The sequence below is a fragment of the Amphiura filiformis genome, chromosome 12 (assembly GCF_039555335.1).
Source record: "Amphiura filiformis chromosome 12, Afil_fr2py, whole genome shotgun sequence".
Classification (NCBI taxonomy): domain Eukaryota; kingdom Metazoa; phylum Echinodermata; class Ophiuroidea; order Amphilepidida; family Amphiuridae; genus Amphiura; species Amphiura filiformis.
The window spans coordinates 27,355,187-27,382,397 of NC_092639.1; the positions used below are offsets into that span (position 1 = coordinate 27,355,187).

The 27,211-nt window shown below is 35.6% G+C and overlaps 1 protein-coding gene across 2 annotated transcripts in view; it reads right to left on the reverse strand.

The window, feature by feature from the left end:
• The window catches only part of LOC140165999 (synaptotagmin-12-like), a 283,434-nt gene that overhangs the window by 205,112 nt on the left and 51,111 nt on the right, over nt 1-27,211 (reverse strand). For both annotated transcript variants that reach the window (XM_072189361.1, XM_072189360.1), the window contains exon 2: nt 7,724-7,974. In XM_072189361.1, the coding sequence (XP_072045462.1) occupies nt 7,724-7,963 (240 nt within the window). In that variant the 5' untranslated portion in view covers nt 7,964-7,974. The remainder of the gene's footprint in view (nt 1-7,723; nt 7,975-27,211) is intronic.

Sequence of the window (27,211 nt, forward strand, 5' to 3'; positions counted from 1 at the left end):
TGTGTTGCTGATGATTGCCCACATAGCCGTATTTGTCATTCATTTATAATTTTATTTTAATATGTGGTTATATAAAATATATAAACCGTTACCACTTGGCAAATCGCGGTTACCTCGCGGTGTGAACTAGAAATAAACCTCAACATTGAGTTCGTCTTACTGTCTAATGGTGACCTGATGAATCAAATCGTACTCTAAGGTAAACAACCGGCAACCTTAACTTTACATGGGGAGCTAAATCCATATTCATTGACTTATGTGGCCTTGGTCGCAACCATCATTAACGACATATTTAGAGTCTAAAAAAATTGAAGCATGTATTTTATCCTTGCTGTGTTTTTAGTTGTGACCAAGTAAGAGCTACGATGAACAAATTTTAATCTTTCCCCAGAGTAGGCCAGTGCACATAAACGTTGAAAAAAATTAAGTGCATCCGGCCGGATTCGAACCGGCGACCTTCGTAATACCAGCACGACGATCAATCAACTGAGCTAAAGAGGCACGTTGGAGAAGAGCGGACTATAGGTATTAGGTTCTAATATATAGGTATTAGGTAAAATCGTAAGAGTTACGATCTTTCCATTTGGCAACTTACGGTGGCAGATGCCGAACCAAATCCTTTATTGCGGCGAGATAATGTTTTTTTGGAAAACTTTCTGTCAATTGGGTTACCTTAGCTGTTTCTTATTTCATACATAGCTAAAATTGAAGAAAAACAATATGAATAAATAAAAATCATACTGTTCGTTTAGGTAAAGCAGAAAACTGTATGGAGGAAACTCTGCATAAATTGGTATATACCAAGTACGTGTTGTAAGTAAAATAAGCCAAGGGTAGCTTCCATTGTGGAGTAACGCAGCTACAAGACAAAACTGTCTATGCCCTCAAAAGAATCCTTTACACCTGGTTGATTCAGTACTTGCAAGGGATACACTCATGTATTCTATCCTCACGTATGGTACAATGTATCACGACATAATACAAGCTGAAAATTGCAACGCTCCTTTGAACACTTCTATAGCCACGATTTTTGCCTCAAATATCATCTACTTGTTCAGAGTTGAGCTTTATGTTATTGATTAATCAAGGAAGGTTATGGCTATCGATTTAAGATTGAATTTCATATAAAAGATCTACTCAGATAGAAAATCTTTTGCATTTTATCTCGTATTCTTCACCTCAGAAATGTCAACGAAATTGTATCCTAAATGATGGCGTAACTTACATTGCAAGTAGGTTGGAGAGATGTAATCCCACAAGATATTACATAATATCAAAAATGTGAAAGCAATTTTGTTAAAGCAATTTTAAGATTTGCTGAGATTTGCTGAGGAGGATTGTGTTCTTCAACATTTACATGATTGTAATGTACATTAATGAACTACATTACCCTACATAAACACGTATGTGCTGTATTTATGACAAAATCTGAGATATTTTGTTTTAATTCAACCCACCAACTAATCTGATTCGCCGATACATGCATTTATGATTTAGACGATGGAATGAAATAGCAATTTAATTTTACCTGATTTGTTTGGCTTAAAATTAAAAGAGCACAATATTTGATAGTGTAAAGTAACGTTTGGTAAACAGAAACAAAGCTATTGTTTTCTGAATTCTTACAATATTGCTTTAAGAACGTGTATCCTGCTTTAACACTTGTTTTCATCAAAGGTTTATTTTGAGATGTTTTAAAGACCACCATAATAAACACGATGAGTGGTTTAATTGAATCACTTACCACATAACATCCTGCCTTCTAAAGCTGCCATGTGGTATCTATATTATTTCCGTTTCGTATTGAATCCAAGATGTTCATTTCTATATCAGTGACTCTTGATTTGGCTCAAAGGGCAGCTATTTTGCGAGGAAATATCTCAAGTAAAACAAGTAAAAATATCTCCTCAATATAAACATATTACACGTTTCTAGAAGTTCATATCTAATATTTAGGCAGCCATACAATGGTTTCAAAGCAAACAGGGGCCGACTCTTCAGTGAGTAGGCTGAAATAATGAACATGGAAATAAAAGCTGCAAGCACTCTGTGTAATTACAGTAATATATTATAAATCTAGGCCATCGTTACATCATCCTCTAATTATTCAAAAGATTCGCTTCAATTGATATGAGAAATTTGTCTAATGCATAGTAGTAAGTAATCAGTTCCCTTTTTTCTCACGCTAACAGCACTGCTGCGATTTAATATCATATAATTATGAAGCAGAACTGTATCTTAAATTGTTTTATAATAAGGACATTGTAAAACATTTTATTATCTATATTTCTAACAGCACAAAAATCCAACAAACCTTGAATTTTCGATGTGTGACACACATCTTCATCAGAAGTACTGGATGTTGTGATGGACTTGCCCTTTTGTTGACCATTGGCGACTTTCGGACGAATGAGGGCGTTGTATAAGGTCAAAAGGGTAAGTCCGTCACAACATCCCAGGACTTCTTCTGATGAAGATGTGTGTCGCACATCGAAAATTCAAAGTTAGTTAGATTTTTGTGCTGAAAGTCAGTTTAAACTTTTAGAAATTGGTTATCACCAGCACGTATGAACTTACATTCGATTATCTATATTGTCTGCATAAATGTCTGCATAACTTTACGATAAAAGAAGTCAACACTTAATCCTAGATCTACTGAGCCATATTTTGATATGATATCATGATTTAAGCCGTCGATCAGAAGAAACTGTCGTTCAAAACGTCAAAATTATATCATAAACGAAAGGAGTTTTTAAATAGACACTTTGCTTAATAACATTACGTCTGCTTTATTGTAAACTCAAAAGGGCATGTGACCTTTTTAAACCAGTATAGAGGTGAATTGTATATTAGTTACTTCAATATGCAAGTTTTCTCACCCAGGTAATATGCAGTTTTCTACAACCTATGTCACCCCATCTTGTCATGTATAAGAGCAATTGTATGCCGTTTCCCAAATGGCTGCTCCGAGTCACAATTGAAACGTCATATACCGTTATAGTTGGTACTGCTATGGGTATCCTGTATCCAGTGATACCAAAATAAGTACAAACATTCCCCACATAATACATAATAGCACTATGACGTCATAATGTTACCGTACCCTTTCAAAGTTGGGAAATTCTGGTTATGTACACAATTGTTTTTCGGCAAAAAATTCTACGAACATGCGATTTTCACCGAATTTTGCAATGGCGAAATGAAAATCATGGATTTTATTGTAGAAACATATGGTGCAGCCTCGGTCATTTTTGAAGATCAGTTCTACCACCAGGTAAGATGCTGGGGGAAAATTCCATCACTAAACTGAGCGCAAAGGATGGATCTACGATTAGCTAAAGTCGTTTGGGCGTAAAGACAGGTATTTTCTTTATGATGGATGAAACACCTTAGACCATAGGGGGTGGTACAACCCCTCCCCCCTTGTAGTTCTAGGGTTAAAGGATGGTGTTCCGATCTCATCACATGCTATTTTCACTTTAGTTCAATGACTTTGATCTTTACTCCAGTCCCCACTATGAAATCCCAAGTTGATATCTCCGTCCCTTCTGGGATAAGAGCCAAAAAATGTGCATTGGAATGTCGTATACTGTGTTAATAATTGAATTGATCAACCCGCTTTGGCACAGTTTGGCTTATAAACTCCAAAAAAGTGACTTTCACTCCTATTTGACAAGGTCAATGAAAAACAACTTTCTACTGATACAAAAATATATAATTATTTCGACGACGAAAAGTGAGAAGGATATGGAGGCGAGGCTGCTAATCGGACCACGGGTCTTTTATCATAACTACAGTAAGCCAATAAATTAAGGTACCAGTTATGTTTACCTCTGTATATCCTAAACAAAGACAGATATGTTATAATTGGAACCAGTAGCCAACTAGCGTCATGCTTTCATTGATTAGAACACAAAAGTGCAACTTGTGATTTCGTCTCTTCAGTATAGGTTTTAGATCACCGTTTCTTTAATTCTCAACCAATTTCAACAAATAAGGTCTTGAATCAGAGCTAAATAGTTCAGGTATTAGCTGCTTGTTTTGACACATTTTTCTTTATATAGGATATACCGGGGTGAACACAACTGGTACCTTAATTTTTTGGCTTACTGTATATAGCCGGTGAAAAATATATGATATTCATAATCGCTCATTGCTATCTATTGAACTATGAATTAGTCGTTATGTATTGCCAATGGCATGTGAAAGGTTTCTACTGTGTACTGAATACGTCGATAAGCAGCTGGTTAAACCATTAGATCAGGTTTGTTTCATGGTGTTATGCGTCAAGAAGTGTTTATAAAATAAATCATACGGGACAAAGTTAATCGATATGCGCTACAAAGTTCAAAGGTTAATCACGACAAATCAAAGCAGTAATCTTGTTATCAAAAGCAACAAAGATGACAGATTAATTGGAGGGAGAATAGAAAGAACGATACTAAGATCAAGAACATAAACGACATGAATGAGAACAAAAATATGTATCAGAAGTCGAAGAAAAAGAACATGAACTTGAACAAGACCAAGATGAAGACAAGATTAAAAACGGATAAGAAGAAGAAGAAGAAGAAGAAGAAGAAGAAGAAGAAGAAGAAGAAGAAGAAGAAGAAGAAGAAGAAGAAGAAGAAGAAGAAGAAGAAGAAGAAGAAGAATATGGATTTTATTGTAGAAACATATGGTGCAGCCTCGGTCATTTTTGAAGATCAGTTCTACCACCAGGTAAGATGCTGGGGGAAAATTCCATCACTAAACTGAGCGCAAAGGATGGATCTACGATTAGCTAAAGTCGTTTGGGCGTAAAGACAGGTATTTTCTTTATGATGGATGAAACACCTTAGACCATAGGGGGTGGTACAACCCCTCCCCCTTGTAGTTCTAGGGTTAAAGGATGGTGTTCCGATCTCATCACATGCTATTTTCACTTTAGTTCAATGACTTTGATCTTTACTCCAGTCCCCACTATGAAATCCCAAGCTGATATCTCCGTCCCTTCTGGGATAAGAGCCAAAAAATGTGCATTGGAATGTCGTATACTGTGTTAATAATTGAATTGATCAACCCGCTTTGGCACAGTTTGGTTTATAAACTCCAAAAAAGTGACTTTCACTCCTATTTGACAAGGTCAATGAAAAACAACTTTCTACTGATACAAAAATATATAATTATTTCGACGACGAAAAGTGAGAAGGATATGGAGGCGAGGCTGCTAATCGGACCACGGGTCTTTTATCATAACTACAGTAAGCCAATAAATTAAGGTACCAGTTATGTTTACCTCTGTATATCCTAAACAAAGACAGATATGTTATAATTGGAACCAGTAGCCAACTAGCGTCATGCTTTCATTGATTAGAACACAAAAGTGCAACTTGTGATTTCGTCTCTTCAGTATAGGTTTTAGATCACCGTTTCTTTAATTCTCAACCAATTTCAACAAGTAAGGTCTTGAATCAGAGCTAAATAGTTCAGGTATTAGCTGCTTGTTTTGACACATTTTTCTTTATATAGGATATACCGGGGTGAACACAACTGGTACCTTAATTTTTTGGCTTACTGTATATAGCCGGTGAAAAATATATGATATTCATAATCGCTCATTGCTATCTATTGAACTATGAATTAGTCGTTATGTATTGCCAATGGCATGTGAAAGGTTTCTACTGTGTACTGAATACGTCGATAAGCAGCTGGTTAAACCATTAGATCAGGTTTGTTTCATGGTGTTATGCGTCAAGAAGTGTTTATAAAATAAATCATACGGGACAAAGTTAATCGATATGCGCTACAAAGTTCAAAGGTTAATCACGACAAATCAAAGCAGTAATCTTGTTATCAAAAGCAACAAAGATGACAGATTAATTGGAGGGAGAATAGAAAGAACGATACTAAGATCAAGAACATAAACGACATGAATGAGAACAAAAATATGTATCAGAAGTCGAAGAAAAAGAACATGAACTTGAACAAGACCAAGATGAAGACAAGATTAAAAACGGATAAGAAGAAGAAGAAGAAGAAGAAGAAGAAGAAGAAGAAGAAGAAGAAGAAGAAGAAGAAGAAGAAGAAGAAGAAGAAGAAGAAGAAGAAGAAGAAGAAGAAGAAGAAGAAGAAGAAGAAGAAAATAAGACATTGCCATTGAAACTTGACCTTCAGTAAACCATCACATGCCCTTTACATTTCTTTTCAGCCGTTGTTTTTATGTTTATCGCAAATATTGCTTTAACTCTGGTAGCTTATAGCCTCACACAGTTTGAAAGATATCCTCACTACTCAAATTGAGTACGAAATATTTTATTTGTCTAAGGTCTATAACATCACGTCCTTTTAAATGGCCTCTCGTTTTTGACAACCTAAGGTCACACGATCTTAAAATTATGCAAGAACGAACTGGTATAGACAGATCAAATGAGATATGCATTTGGCAATTTTGGGGAATTCCTTTTAACTCGAAATCTTGTTGAATATTTGTGACTCTGAGCAGCCATTTGCGGAAAGGCATACCATTGTTCTTATACATGACAAGATGGAGTGACATACCGGTAGGTCGTAGAAAACTGCATATTACCTGGGTAATAACAATTTAATATTATTAATATTATTGTTGTTGTTGTTGTTGTTTATTTTGTCAAATATATTCATAACATTCGGGTGCACTCGGCTGCAAAAGCCAACCAAAAGCCAAATACATGTAAAAAAGACACTAAATTAAAGCGATGCCTTCAATCTCCCTCATATACCTTAAATACCACTAGCTACATATGACAGAAAACAAAGCAAAGCTCCTTACGTCAACATTATTGTATTCTACCGATTTTCCTTTACAACATTATTGTCTTCTTGTAATAATAGCAGTAGACAATATAATTCAATTTATTGACACACACATAGCCTTCAGACAACACGTGTATTTACTCTAATTAAAGTAGTCTCTAAAGGCACAGAAGATGAGGCGTGAATTTGAAATTTCACGCACATCCAATTTTGTAGAAGAACCCTATAACAACAAGGTTGATTCGGAAACCGTAGAGGTACATTGATATGTTGTTCACTTCCGAGTCATGTCAATATTATAACTTTTCATATTAAGATGAGTCGGAGAGGTATTTAAGCTGAAATATTGAGAAAAATAAAGCTCACATAAACAGGGACAGTTATGGGTTCAATACGTAAGATCACTAGGCTCATTGTAATTGGTTTTCCCCATGTGCATGAATTTTCCTGGGAGGAAGAAATTTTGAAAAGTTTCGTTTTGGTCTATTATTTGTAATAACTCAATAACTGCATATGGAAATACAAATGTGACAGTGACTTCCTAGCCCTATTTCCTATGAGTTCAATGTATTATCCTGCAGAAATAAACTGAGTTATGATTATTATAAACAAATTTACCAAAACTTCAAAGTAGTGATACATTTGGCTATTCCATTTAAATTCCACCTACCCCCTGTGGAAGATTTAGCTCAAGTCTGCCCCAGAGGGCGTATCAATTTTTAATAGCATACACAATTGGTAACTTCCATTTGATATACCTACTCCAGTTGTGGAAGATATAGGTAAAGCCATAATACAGAGGGAGTATGGGTTTCAAAACGATTAACTCTGACAATAACATTTGAAAAACATACTCCCCCTGTGGAAGATATGTCCAAAATATTCCACAGGTAGTGTGGATTTCAACTGGAATAGCCCATTGCCCTTAATCTCCAACAGTATGTCTTACCTGATAGGAGGGTATTGCTGTTTCAGTATTTGATATTGGTATCTTCTCTTCGTCCCTTTCATTGTATGGTATATCTGGAGGTTTCGTGCTCAAGTTGGAAGTGTCAGTTTTTCGAAGACCAACTTGTTCTAAAAATTTATTTACTTCACAACGTCCACAATATCTCGCCCATGCTGCAATAATCCCTGCGGCTGCTGCTGACACTACCGATACTAACAACGCAACTCCTATCATTGACATTATGATTCAATCTGGAAAAAATGAAAGAATAAAGAGATACTATTAGTCGTTTTATGCTTTCAGTAAGTCAACCATTTTCACTACATATGGGCTATGGTCAACCTCGTTAAATATTGTGTCCTGCCTGAGAATTGCAATTATGTTTCACATTGATTTTATTTTCTGGGTGAATTTGCAACACATTTACAGAAACCATAGAGCCTGTGTGTCTTGGTTTCTCAACAGCACAAAAGGGATTTCACACTTTGTTCAACCAATCAATCAATGCCAATCAAATCTGGGACTTCAGAGAAACAATCCAGAAAATAAAACCAGAAACCAAAGCACTTGAAAATGCCCAAAGGTTTTTCTTGCCCGTTTGTAACCTCATTATTAGATTCCCCTGCTTGAACAGCTCAATGGTACTGTTGGTTTATGTTTCTTTATTGCCTCAAATGAAAGGAAAGAATTTGCATAAATCGAATAATCTGACTCTCACCTATTAACTCATACCAAAAAATATTACCCCACCCCTTAATGAGTGACCATTTTTCCAAAACGGTTGTTCGTATGCCAAATTTGGGATATGCAGTCGAAGCAGAATTTATTTCTGCGCAGTATGACACCTCATTTGTTGTAATGGTCCCAATATTGATGTCACAGCGTACATTTAAATGAAAGTAACCTAAGATTTAAATGTTGCAGCGAAATCCTATTAATATCTATATCTATATTGAATTAATATCAATCAATCAATCAATCAATCAATCAATTAATCACATAATAAATCAAATAAAGGTCAATTATAAAGCATCACAATCATTAAAAACAATCCCCGTAGATCGTAGCTCAAAAAGTTCCTCAAAAAAGTTGAATCAAAGAAAAATGGGCTCCCGTAGTTTGTTCCACAGTTTTAGGGTATTCAACAAAAAATCTTAGCATTATCTAATCAAAATTAGTCTGGAGCATGTCGGAAATTTCTAATGGAACCTGATTGTGGTGTCAAATATCGTAAAACGTGATTGGAAATCAGATATCTGAAACTGAAGGCATCGAAGAGGGCCCATTGCAAGTGTTAGAGAGGGGTGTCAAACTAGTCTCTCCCGTAATAGAATAAATAAAACAATACATATCAGGTTGAATGAACTTTTTACACACATAAGACTAACATGAATTAATGGAATATGATAATCATTATACGACAAGAGGCATGCACCATTTGTAAACTAATCGACCAAATCTGAACGGGAAACACGTCAAGTGAAGTGAACATTTTCATTATGGAACTTTATCCCTCTAGTTCGTAAATGGCAGACGTAGACAATGATTTAAATTTCAAATTGATCATGGATCTTCATCTCTCCAAAATCTCTCTCTCTCTCTCTATTAAATAATGGCAGACGCAGACAATACTGCTCAACAGCACGTGCTCTGATCAATCTGGCGTACAAATAAAACCACAACATTTAGAAATCTTAAGTGGTTCGCATTATGCAATTCTGAATGATGCGATAAAAACCATTTCATTCTGAACTGAATTTTTTGTTATTGTTAACCGCATTATCCGTTCTGTGCATTCGTTAATGTCGTTTAGCATTCACTAACAGAAACAATGCATTAAACATGAGGACGTGTATAATGAAATAAAAATGCAAGCAAAACTATGAAAAAACATAAAACAATGATGAACTTTGCAAGTATTTCATACTTCAAAGTACCTCAGTAAAGGAGAACTTTAAGGAGGAAAAAGTGCATTAAGAGGAAAGCAAACATTGACTTCTGTCCAGGCGACGTTTGGGAAATAAATCAGACCTGCAAACTTACGTATTAACTAGGACAAATTGTCTCCTTAGAGTAAAAGTGAAGTAGCTTAAACATAATAGCTGCCTTTTGTGTGCTGCTGGAAAAACTACGGCCTTATATTGTATGGATTGTGTTTTATAGATATTCAGTCTCGGGTGTTCTATATAGTTCTAATAACTTGTGTATCAGTATGGTTCGTCTCACTTTATATCATAGAAGAATTAAACTTCAATATTAAAAACCTTTCTCATATTCAATATTGTGGTTTAATATTTTTCTTTTTAGCATTCCTCTATTTTATATTTATAATTTATCAAAAGGCTTGAATTTGACGAGACTATTCAAAGTGTTCGCCATTACAAACAGATAATTACGGAATTATCATTATTATTAATATAAATTACGAAAATGTTAATCAGCGAAAGGAATTCAATCAGGTCAAGCACCCGCAGTTTACGCGCAAAGGTTTTAAGTACCGCAGCATTTTAATATTGGAAGTTAGTCTTGCTGTCGTCGTCACAAAACTTCCTCGTTAGTTTGCCGATGTTGCGAGTAATGCGGCCCATACACGTCCAATTTTATTGGGCAATATCAAAGACCCTAGATACAATGTCTACCAGTGTGTACTATAATTCATCGTGTGTCCAGTGCACAATGGTAGACATCGCATCTAGGGTTTTTAGTATTGAGCAATAAAATTGGACGTGTATGGGCCGCATTACGCGCGACATCGGCAAACTAACGAGGAAGGTCTGTGAAGACGGCAGTAAGAGTAACTTCCAATATTAAAATGTTGCGGTACTTACAACCATAAGGTTGAAATACACGGAACTATGGTGTTCATTGATAATGTTGACATTTCAGGCCTATTACCCAACTCTTTTACGCAATAAAACGGCCAATTGACGAATGTGGTGCGCGACTCAAGTAGGTCGAGTAAAGAAAACGTCACACAAGGCAGCTAATATATCGTCTTTTCTATTTGTCCTTTTTACACTCATATTATGTGACGAAATGTCTGCCGACAACTTTGTCAATATTAGCTTTGATGTATTAAAAGAATGTTCTGGTTGTGATTGCCATTAAGGTTAAACATGACCAGTGCGCTATTTTATTTCAAATGTTAATGTAAAGGGCCTGATAGAATGCGTGAAACTTTCGATCTATTGGATCCCAGGTCATGCAGGTCTAGGATTTTTTTTTCATTCGCATTTTAAACCTCATAAATCACATAAACAGCTGCAGTGTGAATATTACGCAAATATTTTATGACTTAACCTGCTTTTAAGGGCAATTGTAAGTGTAAAATTGAAATTAATTATTTAAAAGTCTTATCAAATAATGTATGCACTAGGATATGATGGAAACGGGATGGGAAAATGAACAATATCAAGCCATGATAGTTGCGTTTTTAAGTATTATACATTATTTTGTGGGGAAAATATCACGGATTGTTGTTGTCCCTTGCTTATTGCTTAATATTAGAATGGGTTCACCGATTTCGATCCGAGTTTCAAACGATTTCTAAAATACAAAACATCAGTGCAGTCTGCAGTTCGAATATTTCGAACATTTTGTGGGGAAAATATCACGGATTATTGTTGTCCCTGGCTTAATGCTTAATCTTGGAATGGGTTTTACACAAACGAACCGCTATCGTGGTTATTTTCTTTGTTAGTACACCGAGTTTCAACCGATTTCTATCATACAAAACATCAGTGCAGCCTGCAGTTCGAACATTTCGAACATTTTGTGGGGAAAATATCACGGATTATTGTTGTCCCTTGCTTAATTTTTAATATTGGAATGGGTTCTATACAAACGAACCGCTATAGTGCTTTTTTTTCTTTGTTAAGTCACCGTTTTCAATCCGAGTTTCAACTGATTTCTATCTATACATACAAAATATCAGTGCAGTCTGAATTCGAACATTTCTCTCTGCAGAATAATCCGAGGAATTATTATTTAAGGAGGAATTCTACAAATGGTGTCTACATCAATACATTATACACTCTTCTACCCTTTTCAAAAACACACTCAAAAATGTATAAACGTCAGACAATTATGGCGTTGAAAGATATTTCGTTGCTTAGACGTCACAAAACGTGCATTAGTGACTATATTGATGCAAAAACGTCGATTTGTAGATTTGTGGGTAAGAAATGACACGGAGTCAAGGTTACGAGCCAATCATTCGTACATTATGTATATAGAATTAGCACTGATGAAATCGGATCACTCATTTAAAAAGATGCATCATTTATTATAGATTCCAAAAAGTGTGTTCCCCTTGGATATGGATTACCCATGCGAAAACGATATTAGAATAGGATATAGAAGGGAAAACAAATGGAATACTCATTCTGCAAATTAATACACTTTCGAAATTTCTATTGGGAACGCTATGTCCCATGGTATACACCAGTAAGTTTGTTTATATGCTAGCTTTTATGCCAATATTTGAATTTATGTAAAAATAGTACATAAAATAGAAAAATGTCTTAGATGCATAATATCTGGATTCATATTAAAAAACGTTGTATTCAAGCGACAAAGTGTATTATCGCAACGATAAATTAAAGCGTCAAACCTTACGCACGCACTCCGTAATCATGGTAATTAAACTGCCATTTTGGGGCATATTTTCTTTATTGCTGTAGTGTAGGTAAGACTCCTGAAGCTAACTTTAATATTTTGAATCAAATATACGAGGTCATGATATAATTATGAAGACACTGTTTCCCTCTCTTTCGTCTACAAATGATTAAATTTGGAACAGTCTAAGGCTATAGGCAGATATTATTTTATTCTCTTAACAAAATTGTTACTGTATGCCGTTTGTGACAGCGGAAGGTTTTGTGTGTTAAATTATCCGTAGATTGAGGTCATAATCCTATTTTTAAATTATAATTACCTCATATTCTTGTAGTTAAAATTAGAAATAATGATGATATTAGTTTTGGAATTAGGCATGTACTAGTATATAGGTCAATTACATTGCACAAGTTTACAAACAATTTAATTTGTTTCATCTTTGAATCAACATAATCAGCATTATTATTATAAGTTCATTAGGAATGTTCGTTACAACAGAGATTACTCCGCAGCCGACTGATGATAAGAATTGTGGGTGATATACGCCGTAGAAGTGACGTAGTTAATCGGATTAACTACCATAGCAATAGATGAATACAATTTTGATTATACCGCCCTGCACTACAACGTTCACGCGGTACCGATGCATTGAACCATAGATGTCAAAGAAACGCTGATCACTCGCACCTGTAAGATAAGTATCTTTGAAAAGAGCGGTATTGTATTCAATCTATGTTTGCTGGCATACACAGGTGATTAATGCAATCTGCTTGTAGTGCAAGGCGGTCTATTCAAAAATTGTATTCATCTATTGCTATGGTAGTTAATACGATTATGACGTCACTTCTACGGCGTATAGCAAGGCGAACCAAATGTCATCATTTGATCATGTTCATAAACCTAAAATTGATTTATATAAATATCGAATTTTGTTTACAATGCATTAGGAAATGAATTTGGAGAAAACCTTCTGTTAATAAAATACTATATGAGCCACGGTTTAAATAGTCGTCAATGGTCAACAGCATTGATGTATGTGTTGCGCCGGAGGAATCAACCGTATGGTCAACGACAAAACACAATTACACAAAGCTCACATCTGGCATCCAGGGAGATGGTTTGTGTCAAGAGGAGGCTAGTACTGTAAGAACTCAGGAATGGCCCTCTACTGTTGGTACGGAAGGACCTGGCCACCCACCGTACTATTTGGCCTTGAATGTAAGCATGAGAGTACAAAGTCAAAAGAAAACGATGGTATCGGAAGGTGCGACCCGCAGGCCGGAAGATACGTCAATGGCTACTGGGGAAGAGAGAGATGCTGCTCAGAGTACACCTGTTGGTGATGACAGATCAGGATTAAAGCCTGCTACAGGAAGTCCTGTTCTTGACGGTCCCAGGAAGGAAAGGAACAGCACCCCTTTAAGGAAGCCAATAAATATTGCTACATGGAATGTACGCAGTATGTCAGGAGGAAAGATTGAAGTTGTGGAGAAGGAGATGGTTGCAAACAATATTAAGATCCTAGGAGTAACAGAGTTGTGGTGGCTTGGACAAGGGAGGTTCACTACAGATGATGGAAGTATGTTTATCTATTCTGGAAAAGATACTGGAAGGAAACGTGGAGGTGTGGGTTTCATAATAGAAAGAACCACAGCCAAGTGTGTTTTGGGATATAATCCAATAAATGAAAGAGTGATGACTGTAAGACTGCAAGGACATCCTTTAAATATATCTATCATACAAGTGTATGCACCAACATCAGATGCATCAGAGAGTGAGATGACAGACTTCTATGAGATGGTACAAGGAGTTATGGATAGTATACCTAGAAGAGACTTACTCATCGTACTGGGGGATTGGAATGCTAAGATTGGCAAAATGAAGGAGAAAACTGGGTGTATAGGCCAATATGGACTTGGGATCAGAAATGAACGTGGAGACAGACTGGAGGAATTTTGTGAAGCTAATAACCTAGTCATTGGGAACACGTTATTTCAGCATCATCCACGGAGACTGTGGACTTGGATGAGCCCAGGAGATAGATAGAACAAGAAACCAGATCGATTACATCATGGTCAGGAAGAGGTGGAGAACATCACTCCAAAATGTCAGGACACGACCAGGCGCTGACTGTGGTAGTGACCATCAGCTACTTGTAGCCAAAGTAAAACTAAAACTGAGAGCTAAGAGAGACAATGCACCACCTACCAGGTATGATGTTGACAACATTCCCACTCAATATTCAGTAGATGTGAAGAACAGGTTTGATGAGTTACTGAAAGTTAATGAAGAGGAGCAGACCCCAAATGAATTGTGGGAAGACATGAAAGAAGCAGTCCAGAGCACAGCAAAGAAGTACATCCCTAGAAAGATGAAACGGAAACAGCCGTGGATCTCTCAGCAGACCTTAAACCTAGCTGATGACAGGAAGAGAGCAAAGGCAGATGGAGGAAAGGAAGAATGGGCACGCTTAAACAAAGAGGTCTCCAAAAGTGTTAAGGAGGACAAAAGAAACTACATCGAAAGGAAGTGTGTGGAAATGGAAAGATGTAAGGGTGACTCAAAAATAGCTTTTGGTATTGCCAAAGAACTTACCAAGAAGTGGACCCCCAGGATGGATGTTATAAATGACGAGAAAGGTAACACTCTTACCGAAAGTGTAGACATCAAAAGGCGATGGGTTCAGTATAGTTCCCAGCTGTTTGAGGCAGAAGATGACAAGGTGTATGTACAGTGTGAAACGAGTGAGGAAGAACCTCCACCATTGAGATCTGAAGTTGAGCTTGCCATGGAACAAATGAAAAATGCTAAGTCACCTGGCATTGATAATGTAGCTTCTGAGTTGTGGAAGGCAACTGGGAAAGAAGGATAGACCTAATGTGGCGTCTATGTGGTATCATCTGGAAAAAGAAGAAATGGCCGAGAGACTGGTGCAGGGCAGTATTTATTCCACTGCCAAAGAAGGGAAATTTGAAAGAGTGTGCCAATCACCGGACCATCAGCCTGATTTGTCATGCAAGTAAAGTGCTTCTGAAGATCATCATCAAGAGAATGAAGAACAAAATGGAGCAGGAAATATCTGATGAGCAGGCAGGATTTCGTGAAGGAAGGGGTACTAGGGACCAAATTGTCAATATCAGGAATGTGATTGAGAAATGCAGAGAGCATAGACTTCCTCTTTACATGTGCTTCATAGATTACAGTAAAGCTTTTGACTGTGTTAGCCACCCTCAGATGTGGGAAACTATGAAAAGATGGGTTTTCCAAGTCATCTTGTGGATCTGATCAGCTGCTTATATGAAGACCAAGAATCGGCAGTCAGAACAAGTAGTGGAGACACAGATTGGTTCAAGATTGGAAGAGGCTTACGACAGGGCTGTGTGCTATCACCAAACGTATTTAACATCTACTCTGAAGACATAATGAGAACAGCTTTGGAGGGGTTTGAAGGTGGAGTGAAGTTTGGCGGTACAAGAATTACTAACCTGAGGTACGCCGATGATACCACTCTTATTTGTAGCAGCAGAGTAGAGCTGATTGATCTTTTGAAGCGCATCAAAGAGGCCAGTGAAGAAAAACACCTTCTCCTGAACACAAAGAAGACAAAAATAATGGTTGTAGACAGAGAGAGAAAAAGTGATGAGTTTGTGATAGATGGACAACAGATTGAGGAGGTGAAGCAATTTGAATATCTGGGTTCAATGATTAACAACAGTGGTGACAGCACAACTGAAATTAAGAGAAGACTGGCTATTGCAAGGACAACTGTGCAGGGCATGTCAAGCATATGGAAAAGCAGAGGCCTATCCATTGACCTCAAGGTACGCCTACTTCGTGCAACTGTGTTTTCCATTGCCACTTATGGATGCGAGTCTTGGGCTATGACCAAGAATGATAGGAAAAGAGTAGATGCTTTTGAGATGTGGTGTTACAGGAGGCTTCTACGAGTGACATGGAAAGACAGGAGAACAAATTCCTGGATCCTTGACAAGATTGGTACAAGTCTAACCATCAGAAGCGGCATAATGGAGAGAAAGCTGAAGTACTTTGGCCATATTGTCAGGAAACATGGAGGTGTAGAAAAACAGATTTTGCAAGGGGCCATGGAAGGCAAACGAGGAAGAGGACGTCCACCAACATCTTGGACTAATGACGTGAAGCTGGTTTCTAACCAGGGAATGCAAGGTGCAACACACTTGGCATCGGATCGAGTGAGATGGCGTACTCTTGTGAAGACCACAGCAGCGCTACACAGCGCCACCTGACACAGAGAGAGATGAGCCACCAGCCTGGATGACTCACGCTCCAGTAATTTCAGATGATTGAGCTCAGTAACACATCAAAGAATGTCTTCCAATTCATGAAAACAAATAGATAATCAGCTTATCGGATTAAAAGCTTAGAGGGAAGGTCTTGCTGCTCAGCGAGTGTTTGTAATTATCAGAAGGTTTTCTCCAAATTCATTCTCTAATAGGTGCACTATATTTCCAAAATAGTTGAGCTTCAGCTTCAGCTTCAATTAATTCAGAATATTGCCATAACAAGCATTTTAAGTTTTACTAATGCATAAGCTTACATAATGAAAAATGTGTTATTTTTACACTGCTGCATCCTAACAACAACAATAACACTTAGTTCCTCCTTAGAGACATACGGGCGGGCTAAATATTGGTCACATATGGCACCTCAGATGGTTAGGGTTACTCCTATAGCTCCCCGTGCAAAAATTACGGAGGTAAATAATTTGGTGTTGAGATGAAAAGTTCAAATCCTTCTATATATCACCACTCTTCTCCCCTTTACAACACCGCAATCAAAAATTTATAGGCCTAAACGTTAGAGCAACGTGTCGTTGAAAGACAGTTCGTTCAGATTTGCAGCAAAATATATTTATATCTATATCTATATTGAATTAATATCAATCAATCAATCAATCAATCAATCAATCAATCAATCAATCAATCAATTATAAAGCAATTAAAAATGTATAGGCCTAAACGTTAGAGCAATGTGTCGTTAAAAGATTTGAAAGTTGCAACAAAATCATTTATTATTTTATTTATTTATAACATTCATCTGTTTTGAATTAATATCAATCAATCAATCAATCAATCAATCAATTATTACGCGTCACAATCAATAAAAAAATGCTCGTATAGACCGTAGCTCAAAAAGTTCATGTTGAATCAAAGAAAAATTGGGCTCCCATCGTTTGTTCCACAGTTTTAGGGTATTCAACAACAAAATCTTAGCATTATCTAATCAAAATTAGTCTGGAGCATGTCGGAAATTTCTAATGGAACCTGGTTGTGGTATCAAATATCGTAAAACGTGATTGGAAATCAGAAATCTGAAACTGAAGGCATCAAGAGGGCCTATTGCAAGTGTTAGCAAGTGGTGTCAAACTAGTCTCTCCCGTAATAGAATAAATAAAACAATACATACCAGGTTGAATGAACTTTTTACACACATAAGACTAACATGAATTAATGGAATATGATAATCATCATACGACAAGAGGCATGCACCATTTGTAAACTAATCGACCAAATCTAAATGGGAAACACGTCAAGTAAAGTAAAAATTTTCATTATGGAACTTTATCCCTCTAGTTCGTAAATGGCAGACGTAGACAATGATTTAAATTTCAACTTCATCATGGATCTCCATCTCTCCAATCTCTCTTTCTGTTAAACAATGGCAGACGCAGACAATACTGCTCAACAGTACGTGCTCTGATCAATCTGGCGTACCAATAAAACCACAACATTTAGAAATCTTAAGTGGTTCGCATTATGCAATTCTGAATGATGAGATAAAAACCATTTCATTCTGAACTGAATTTTTTGTTATTGTTAACCGCGTTATCCATAAAACAATGATGAACTTTGCAAGTATTCCATACTTCAAAGTACCTCAGTAAAGGAGAGCTTTAAGGAGGAAAAAGTGCACTAAGACGAGGAAAGCAAACATTGACTTCTGTCCAGGCGACGTTTGGGAAATAAATCAAACCTGCAAACTTACGTATTAACTAGGACAAATTGTCTCCTTAGAGTAAAAGTGAAGTAGCTTAAAAATAATAGCTGCCTTTTGTGTGCTGCTGGAAAAACTACGGCCTTAAATTTTACGAATTTTGTTTTATAGATATTCTGTCTCGAGTGTTCTATATAGTTCTAATAACTTGTGTATCAGTATGGTTCGTCTCACTTTATATCATAGAAGAATTAAAGTTCGATATTGTGGTGACTGAGGTTGATTTTTGTTCCTTTTGACGAGACTATTCTAAGTTTTAACCATTGCAACCAGAAAATTATGGAATTATCAATATTATTATCATTAGTTGCTTCCGGTATGTGCTAATTATTATATAATTAATATTAAATACGGATATATTAATCAGCAAAAGGAATTCAATCAGGTCAAACACCCGCAGTTTCCGCGCAAAGGTTTTAAGTACCGCAGCATTTTGATATTAGAAGTTACTCTTACTGTTGTCGTCACAAAGTTTCCTCGTTAGTTTGTCGATGTTGCGAGTAATGCGGTCAACACACGTCCAATTTTATTGGGCAATATCAAAGACCCTAGATACAAAATCTACCATTGTGCACTATTATTGATCGTCTGTCTAGTGCACAATGGTAGACATTGTATCTAGGGTCTTTGATATTGCCCAATAAAATTGGACGTGTATTGGCCGCATTACGCGCAACATCGGCAAACTAACAAGGAAGGTTTGTGACGACAACAACTTACTTCCAATATTAAAATGTTGCGGTACTTAAAACCATAAGGTTAAAATACGCGGAACTATGGTGTTCATTGAAAATATTGGCATTTCAGCTCTATGATCCAACTCTTTTACGCAATAAAAAGGTCATTTGGCGGGTGTAGTGCGCGATTCAAGTAGGTCGAGCGAATAAAAGGTCACACAAGGCAGCTAATATAACGTCTTTTGGATTTGTCTTTTTACACTCATATTATGAAACAAAATGTCTGTCTACAACTTTGTCAATATAAGCTCTGATGTATTAAAAGAAGATTCTGGTTGTTATTGCCATTAAGGTTAAACATGACCCAGTACGCTATCTTATTTCAAAGTTTAATGTAAGGGGCTCGGAAGAATGCGTGATAATAAAAAAAAAGTGCACCTTTTTTGTGTTTTTGAGATTTACGCCTAACATATTTTTCATTTGCATTAACCTCATAACCGGGCCTCATAAATCACATGAACAGCTGCTGTGTGAATTGTACGCAAATATTTTATGACTTAACCTACTTTTAAGGGCAATTGTAAGTGTAAAATTGAAATTAATTATTTAAAAGTCTTATCAAATAATGTATGCACTAGGATATGATGGAAACGGGATGGAAAAATGAACAATATCCAGCGATGATAATTGCGTTTTTAAGTATTATACATTATTTTGTGAGGAAAATATCACGGATTGTAAATGTTGTCTCTTGCTTAATATTGGAATGGGTTCACCGATTTCGATCCGAGTTACAAACGATTTCTAAAATACAAAACATCAGTGCAGTCTGCAGTTCGAACATTTCGAACATTGTGTGGGGAAACTATCACGGATTATTGTTTTCTCTTGCTTAATGCTTAATATTGGAATGGGTTCTACACAAACGAACCGCTATCGTGGTTATTTTCTTTGTTAGTACACCGAGTTTCAACCGATTTCTATCAAACAAAACATCAGTGCAGTCTGCAGTTCGAACATTTCGAACATTTTGTGGGGAAAATATCACGGATTATTGTTGTCCCTTGCTTAATGCTTTTAAGCATTAAAATATTGGAATGGGTTCTATACAAACGAACCGCTAGTGTGTGTTTTTTCTTTGTTAAGTCACCGATTTCAATCCGAGTTTCAACTGATTTCTATCTATACATACAAAACATCAGTGCAATCTGCAGTTCGAACATTTCTGTCTACAGAATAATGGGTTGAAAGAGGAATGCTACAATGGTGTCTACATCTTCATCCCCTTTTCAAAAACACACTCAAAATGTATAAACGTCAGACAATTATGGCGTTGAAAGATATTTCGTTGCTTAGAAGTCACAAAACGTGCATTAGTGACTATACTGATGCAAAAACGTCGATTTGTAGATTGTGGGGAAGAAATGGCGCGGAGTCAAGGTTACGAGCCATTCATTCGTACATTATGTATATAGAATTAGCACTGATGAAATCGGATCACCCATTTAAGAAAACGCATCATTCATTATAGATTCCAAAAAGTGGGTTCCCCTTGGATATGGATTACCCATGCGAAAACGATATTAGAATAGAATAAAGAAGGGAATACTCATTCTGCAAATTAATACACTTTCGAAATTTCTATTGGGAACGCTTTGTCCCATGGTATATATAAGTTTGCTTATACATTAGCTTTTATGCCAATATTTGAATTTACGTAAAAATAGTACTTAAAATAGAAAATGTCTTAGATGCATAATATCCGGGATTATATTAAAAAGAGTTGTATTCAAGCGACAAAGTGTATTATCGCTATGTATCGTGTATTAACGATAAATTAAAGCGTCATACCCACACACGCACTCCGTAATCATGGTAATTAAACTGCCATTTTGGGGCACATTTTCTTTATTGCTATAATGTAGGTAAGACTCCTGAAGCTAACTTCAATATTTTGATACGAGGTCATGATATAATTATGAAGACCTGTTTCTCTCTCTTTCACCTATAAATGATTAAATTTGGAAAAGTCTAAGGCTATAGGCAGATATTATTTTATTCTCTTTACAAAATTATTACTGTATGCCGTCTGTGACAGCGAAGGTTTTGTGTGTTAAATTATCCGTAGATTGAGGTCATATTCCTAATTTTAAATTATAATTACTTTATTTTCTTGTAGTTAAAATTAGAAATAATTATGATAACAGTTTTACAATTAGGCATGTATATAGGTCAATTATATCGCACTTGTTTACAAACAATTTAATTTGTTTCATCTTTGCATGAACATAATTATATCATTATTTACAAATTAATTTGGAATGTTCGTTACAACTGAGATCACTTGTGTGAAACTTTTGATATAAGAATTTAAACAATGGTTTTTTTTGCGTGTTTGGGATTTAGGCCAAAAACATTTTCCCTTCCTATTTTAAACATCATTTCTCGCAAATATTGTGAGTTTTAACTGTTTTTATTGAATCCTAATGAAATCCGATTTTCAACAGCCTTCTATTATAAAAAATATTGTGGCCTTTTAGAATTGTGGGAGATATAGCAATATATTTGATATAGTTTATATAAAATATCGAATTCATTTATAGAAACATGTGCAGAAATTACAGAAAAGAGTTACATTATATTTCCAAAAATGTAGTAACTTTTATTTGCCAGTGGTATGAGCATTCCAATATGTAATTAATATTCATTCATAATAATGTCATAATAGCCGTTTAAGTTTTACTAAAGCATAAGCTTACATAATTATGAGAAATCCAAGTACAAAATAATCTTCTATGTTATTTTTACATTGATCGTATAACCCTGCTGCATCCTAACAACAACAACACTTAGTTCTTCCTTAGAGAGATACAGGCTGGCAAAATATTGGTCACATATGGCACCTCAGATGGTTAGGGTTACTCCTATAGCTCCCGTGCAATCTTTGTTTCAAACGGTTTGTTTATAGCATCCAAATAAAATAAGACATCATTAATTTAACGCTATTTCAGCTGCTATCATTTGAGGTATTTTCAAACATTTCAATTTTTTATGTAAATTGCACATCTCGGGTACATTTGTCAAGAATGTCATAATATTTAGGCCCAACAACCAATCAACACAAATAGTTTACTTCCGCGGGCTCGGGCTATATTCAGACAAAAATCATCAGACAAATCGACTGCTCAGTGCCAGGATTGGGGTAAGTACAATAGCTGCCCTGTGAAAATTTGCCAATTTGCACACATAATATTGTACTCATCTACACATGGCAGCTATTGCACTTACCGACTTCTGGTACTGCACAGTCGAAGCATCAATCTGCAGTAACAACATTTATGGGTTTAAACAAGCATGCTAGAAATGGCGTCTACATCAATATATCATCCACTCTTATTAGCATGAAAGTTCATCTGTATTGGTAATCCATATATTTTAACTCTTGATCTCAACACAAAGGCTGTAGTAGTAGCAGCTAAAAATTACGAAGGTAAATAAGTTTTACTAAAGCATAAGCTTACATAATTATTAAAAATCCAAGTACAGAACTTCTATGTTATTTTTTTTTATCTTACAATGATTGTATACCCCTGCTGCATCATAACAACAACAATACAACACTCAGTTCCTCATTAGAGAGATACGGGCGGGCACAATATTGGTCACATATGGCACCTCGATGGTTAAGGTTACTCCTATATCTCACGTGCAATCTTTGCTTCAAACGGTTTGCTTATAGCATCCAAATAAAATAAGACATCATTAATTTAACGCTATTTCAGCTGCTATTATTTGAGGCCTTTTCAGACATTGAAGCGTTACTTTTACATATCTGTATGTGAATTGCACATCTCAGGTACATGTGTCAAGAATGTCACAATATTTAGGCCCAACAACCAATCAACACAAATAATTTTCTTCCGCAGGCTCGAGCTATATTCTGACAAAAATCATAAGACAACTGTGAATTTTCTAATGTCTATCAGCATCAGTCTGCAGTAACAATATGTATGGGTTTAAACAAGAATGCTAGAAATGGCGTCTACATCAATACATCATCCACTCTTATTATCATGAAAGTTCATCTGTAGTGGTAATCCATATATAGAAAGATTTTAACTCTTGATCACAACACAAAAATATTTACCACCTTAATATTCAGCTGACGAAGGCTGTAGTAGTAGCAGCTAAAATTACGGAGGTAAATAATTTTGTATTGAGATGAAAAGTTAAAATCTTTCTATATATCACCACTCTTCTCCCCTTTTCAAAACCTCGATCAAAAATGTACAGGCCCAAATGGTAAGAAAAATATGTCTTTAAAAGATAGTTCGTTCAGAGCAACAGCGGTTCAGAGCTTAGATGTATACATGTCGATTTGTGGATAGTGACTGTTTAATCAATCAAAATAATGGATCAACGTGAAATATTCTGGGTAAGAAATGAATGGATTTAAGGTCACAACCTTATCATTCCTATACATTTAGAATCAGTACTGATGAAATCGGATCATCCATTTAACAACATTACTCATTATAAATCCAAAAAAAGGGGATTTCCCTTGGATACGCATTACCCTGTAGAAAACGATATTAGAATAGGATATAGATAGTAGGAAAAACAATAGAATACTTATTCTGCAAATTAATACACTCTCGCTATTACCATTGGGAACACTTCGTCCCAAGGTATACCACAGTAAGTTTGCTTATGCATTGGATTGTATGTCAATATATGAAGTTATGTGCAAATAGTACTTGAAATAGATAAATGACTTAGATGTATGATATCCATGTTTATTTTTTTCGGAGTTGTATTCAAAGTGACGAAGTGTATATCGCAACGATGAATAATATTTAAGCAATTAAGCGAACCACACATGCAATCCGTAATTATGGTAATTAAACTGCCATTTCAAGCAAATAGGTAAGAAGCTAACTTAAATGTTTTGAAATCAAACACACGAGGTCATGATCTAATTATGAAGACACTGTTTTCTTCCGCTCACTCTCGTTCACAAATAAATGATTAAATTTGGAAATGTTTGAGGCTATATTGTTTTCGATTCTTTACAAAATGTCAGCATATGTTACTGTTGGTCCTTTTGTAAAATGGAAGAGTTAGGTCTCTTAAATTACCCGTAGATTGAGGTCATATTTCAATTTTTAATTATAATGACCGCATTTCCTCAAGTTGTGGTTTAAATCAAAAAGATAATGATTATATCAGCTTTGTTACCGTAATTAAGCTTGCAGGTAAATTACAGTGCACAAGTTAGAAACACTTTGTTTCATACGTGAATGAACAGAAATTAATAGTATTTTGGTGTTTGAACAAGTCATTTGGAATGTTCGTTATAACTAAGATTTTTTCGAGAAACTTCAAACTCTAAGATCCCGGTCTACGTCCATGCCCAGCATAGTTTGCATTTTGCATTCTAAATCTCATTAATAGCTATTAATCAATCATAATAATATCTGACGAACGGCAGTTTAATTATGTTGTGTGAATCGTAAACAAGTATTTATGCTTGAACGTGGTCTGAAGGACAATTGTATGCGTAAACATAGTAATTAATGATTTCTTAATAACGTCTTATCAATACTGTCTTATCAATAACGTATAAAAAAGAATACGAAGAAAATGGGAAGGGTAGGGCTAAAATTATCTGGCGCTGATAAGTACGTTTTTAATCTTATAGTTATATTAAAGTTCCATTCAGTGATCCCTGCGCAAATGTAATAATATTAATGTTTATAAATTGTTTGAAAGTGAAGGGTAAGTCATTCAAATTGTCATTTGGTATGTTTGAAATGAAAATAATTAGCAAAAAAGAAAAAAGAAGACCCATTCAAATACATGTAGCTAATTTATATACTGTCATACGTGAGTATATAAATTACAGATTCATGCAAATGCTTTATTTTGTCTTAAATACACGGCTTTCGACTGAACCACTAGCAGGCTATGTTAGCACATCTATGACAATGACAAAGGTACCAAAATCTGAATTTTGATGATTTTTACGATCGTCCGGATGAGCAAATCACTGAATGGGCCTTTGAATTTTTCCAACAAAAAGTACGGATTCTGTATGTCTCTTGTTAATGCTTATTAATTATTGCAATAGATCCGTACGAAGGAACCTCCATCGTTACTTTTTCTTTGTTAGTTCACCGATTTCTATATGATTTTCAACAGACATCTATTACCGAAACATCGTAGCCTAATCAAGATAATTTCTTCGTGTGTCCTTTTTCATTACTCATGTTGTACCGTGGAAATAGTATTGGAAAGTTATAAATACCCAATTAATATGGTAAATTTATTTTAAATTCCGAAATTTAATGGTTTATTTGCATCTTCTGTGCTAATTTTACCTTGATTCAATACCATCTTATATTTCTAATCGTAATGAATCCTAAACAACAACATCAACCCTCGTTATCTACTATAGAGTGCCACGGGACGGACAACACCTTTATTGGTCACAAAGGTTCCTATAACTCTCCACTCTTTTATTCAGACGTTTTGTTTATAGCATCCAAACAAGACATTAATTTAACGCAATTTCAGCTGCTTCCATTTAAGGTATTTTCAGACATTGAAGCGTTATATTTAAGTAGCATGTTGGGTGTTGATTTTTTGTTCATATCCTAATGTAAATTTAAAATCTCAGGTACATTTGTCACAAATATCATAATATTTAGGCCCAACAACCAATCAACACAAATAGAGTTTTTCCGCGGGCTCAGGAAATAAACACAAAAAATGATCAGACAAATGTGAATCTTTTAAAGTTTCAAAACTCTAACATTTCTCTCTACAGGGTAATGAGTTTAAACAGCAATGCCAAAAATGGCGTCAACATCAATACATCGTCCACTCATCTCCCTCTCTTCCAAAACACAACCAAAAATCTAGGAACGTTGAAATATATTTTCTTCCAGAGCTCAGAAAGCAAACAGCTTGTAATGTTGACCGCACTGATGTACGAACGTCAAATATAAGATTATGTACGTTTAATTAAACAAAACAAATGATGAACAAGAAGCCCTATGGGTAAGAAATAGATGGAGCCAATCTTTCCTACATTAGGTAGAATCAGCAGAGATGAAATCGGGTCATCTGTTTACCAAAATGCATCATTCATTATATATAGATTCAAAAACAGGGTTTTCTTGGATACACAAATGAAAACGATATTAGAATATGATATAACATTAGGGAAAACAAATGGAATACTCATTCTGCAAATTTTAATTTGAAGAATGAAAATTCAAATACACTCTTGATATTAAACTACACTGTTGATATTAGTATTGAGATACCACAGTAGGTTGGCTTACGCATTCAATTCTATGTCAATATTTGAATTTACGTGCAAATAGTACTTGAAATAGAAAGAAATCTTAGATGTATAATATTCGTGTTTACTTTAAAAAGAAGGTTGTAATTCAAGTGACGAAGTGTATATCATAACGATGAATAAAGCATCATACCCACGCACTGCGTAATCATGGTAAAAATGCTGCCATTTGGGGCAATTGTTGTAGGTAAGACTACAGAAGCTAACTTTAATGGTTTGAATCAAACACACGATTTCATGATCTAATTATGAAGACATTATTCCCCACACCTCTCTCGTTCTCGTTCACCTATAAATGATTACATTTGAAAATGTTTAAGGCTATATGTTGACCTACTATTACGAAATGAGCATAAAGTCGGAAGTTTGTAGTTTCAAGACGCCATGGCTACTGCGTTGGTGTACATTGTTTCACACGCACCTGTTCATGCCAGTAGTATGTCTGTGTGTCCTTTGTAAGGTTCGTCAATGGGCCATTCGCGAAGGACATACTTCTGGCTTGTACAGGTGCGGGACAAGCAAAGAACATCAAATCAGTCAGCCAGGATGTCTCGAAACTACCCACTTGCGATTTTATGCCCATTTCGTGGTAGCAGGTCACAAATTTTGTTCTCCACTCGTTACAAAATGTCAACATACGATGCTGTTCGCTGATTGCGAAAGTTATTTATCCTAAATTACCCGTAGATTGAGGTCATATTTCAATTTTTAATCAGAAATGGCTCGTTTCACTGTGAAATTCTAAATTTAGAAATAATGATGATATCAACTTTGTTACGGTAATTAGGCATG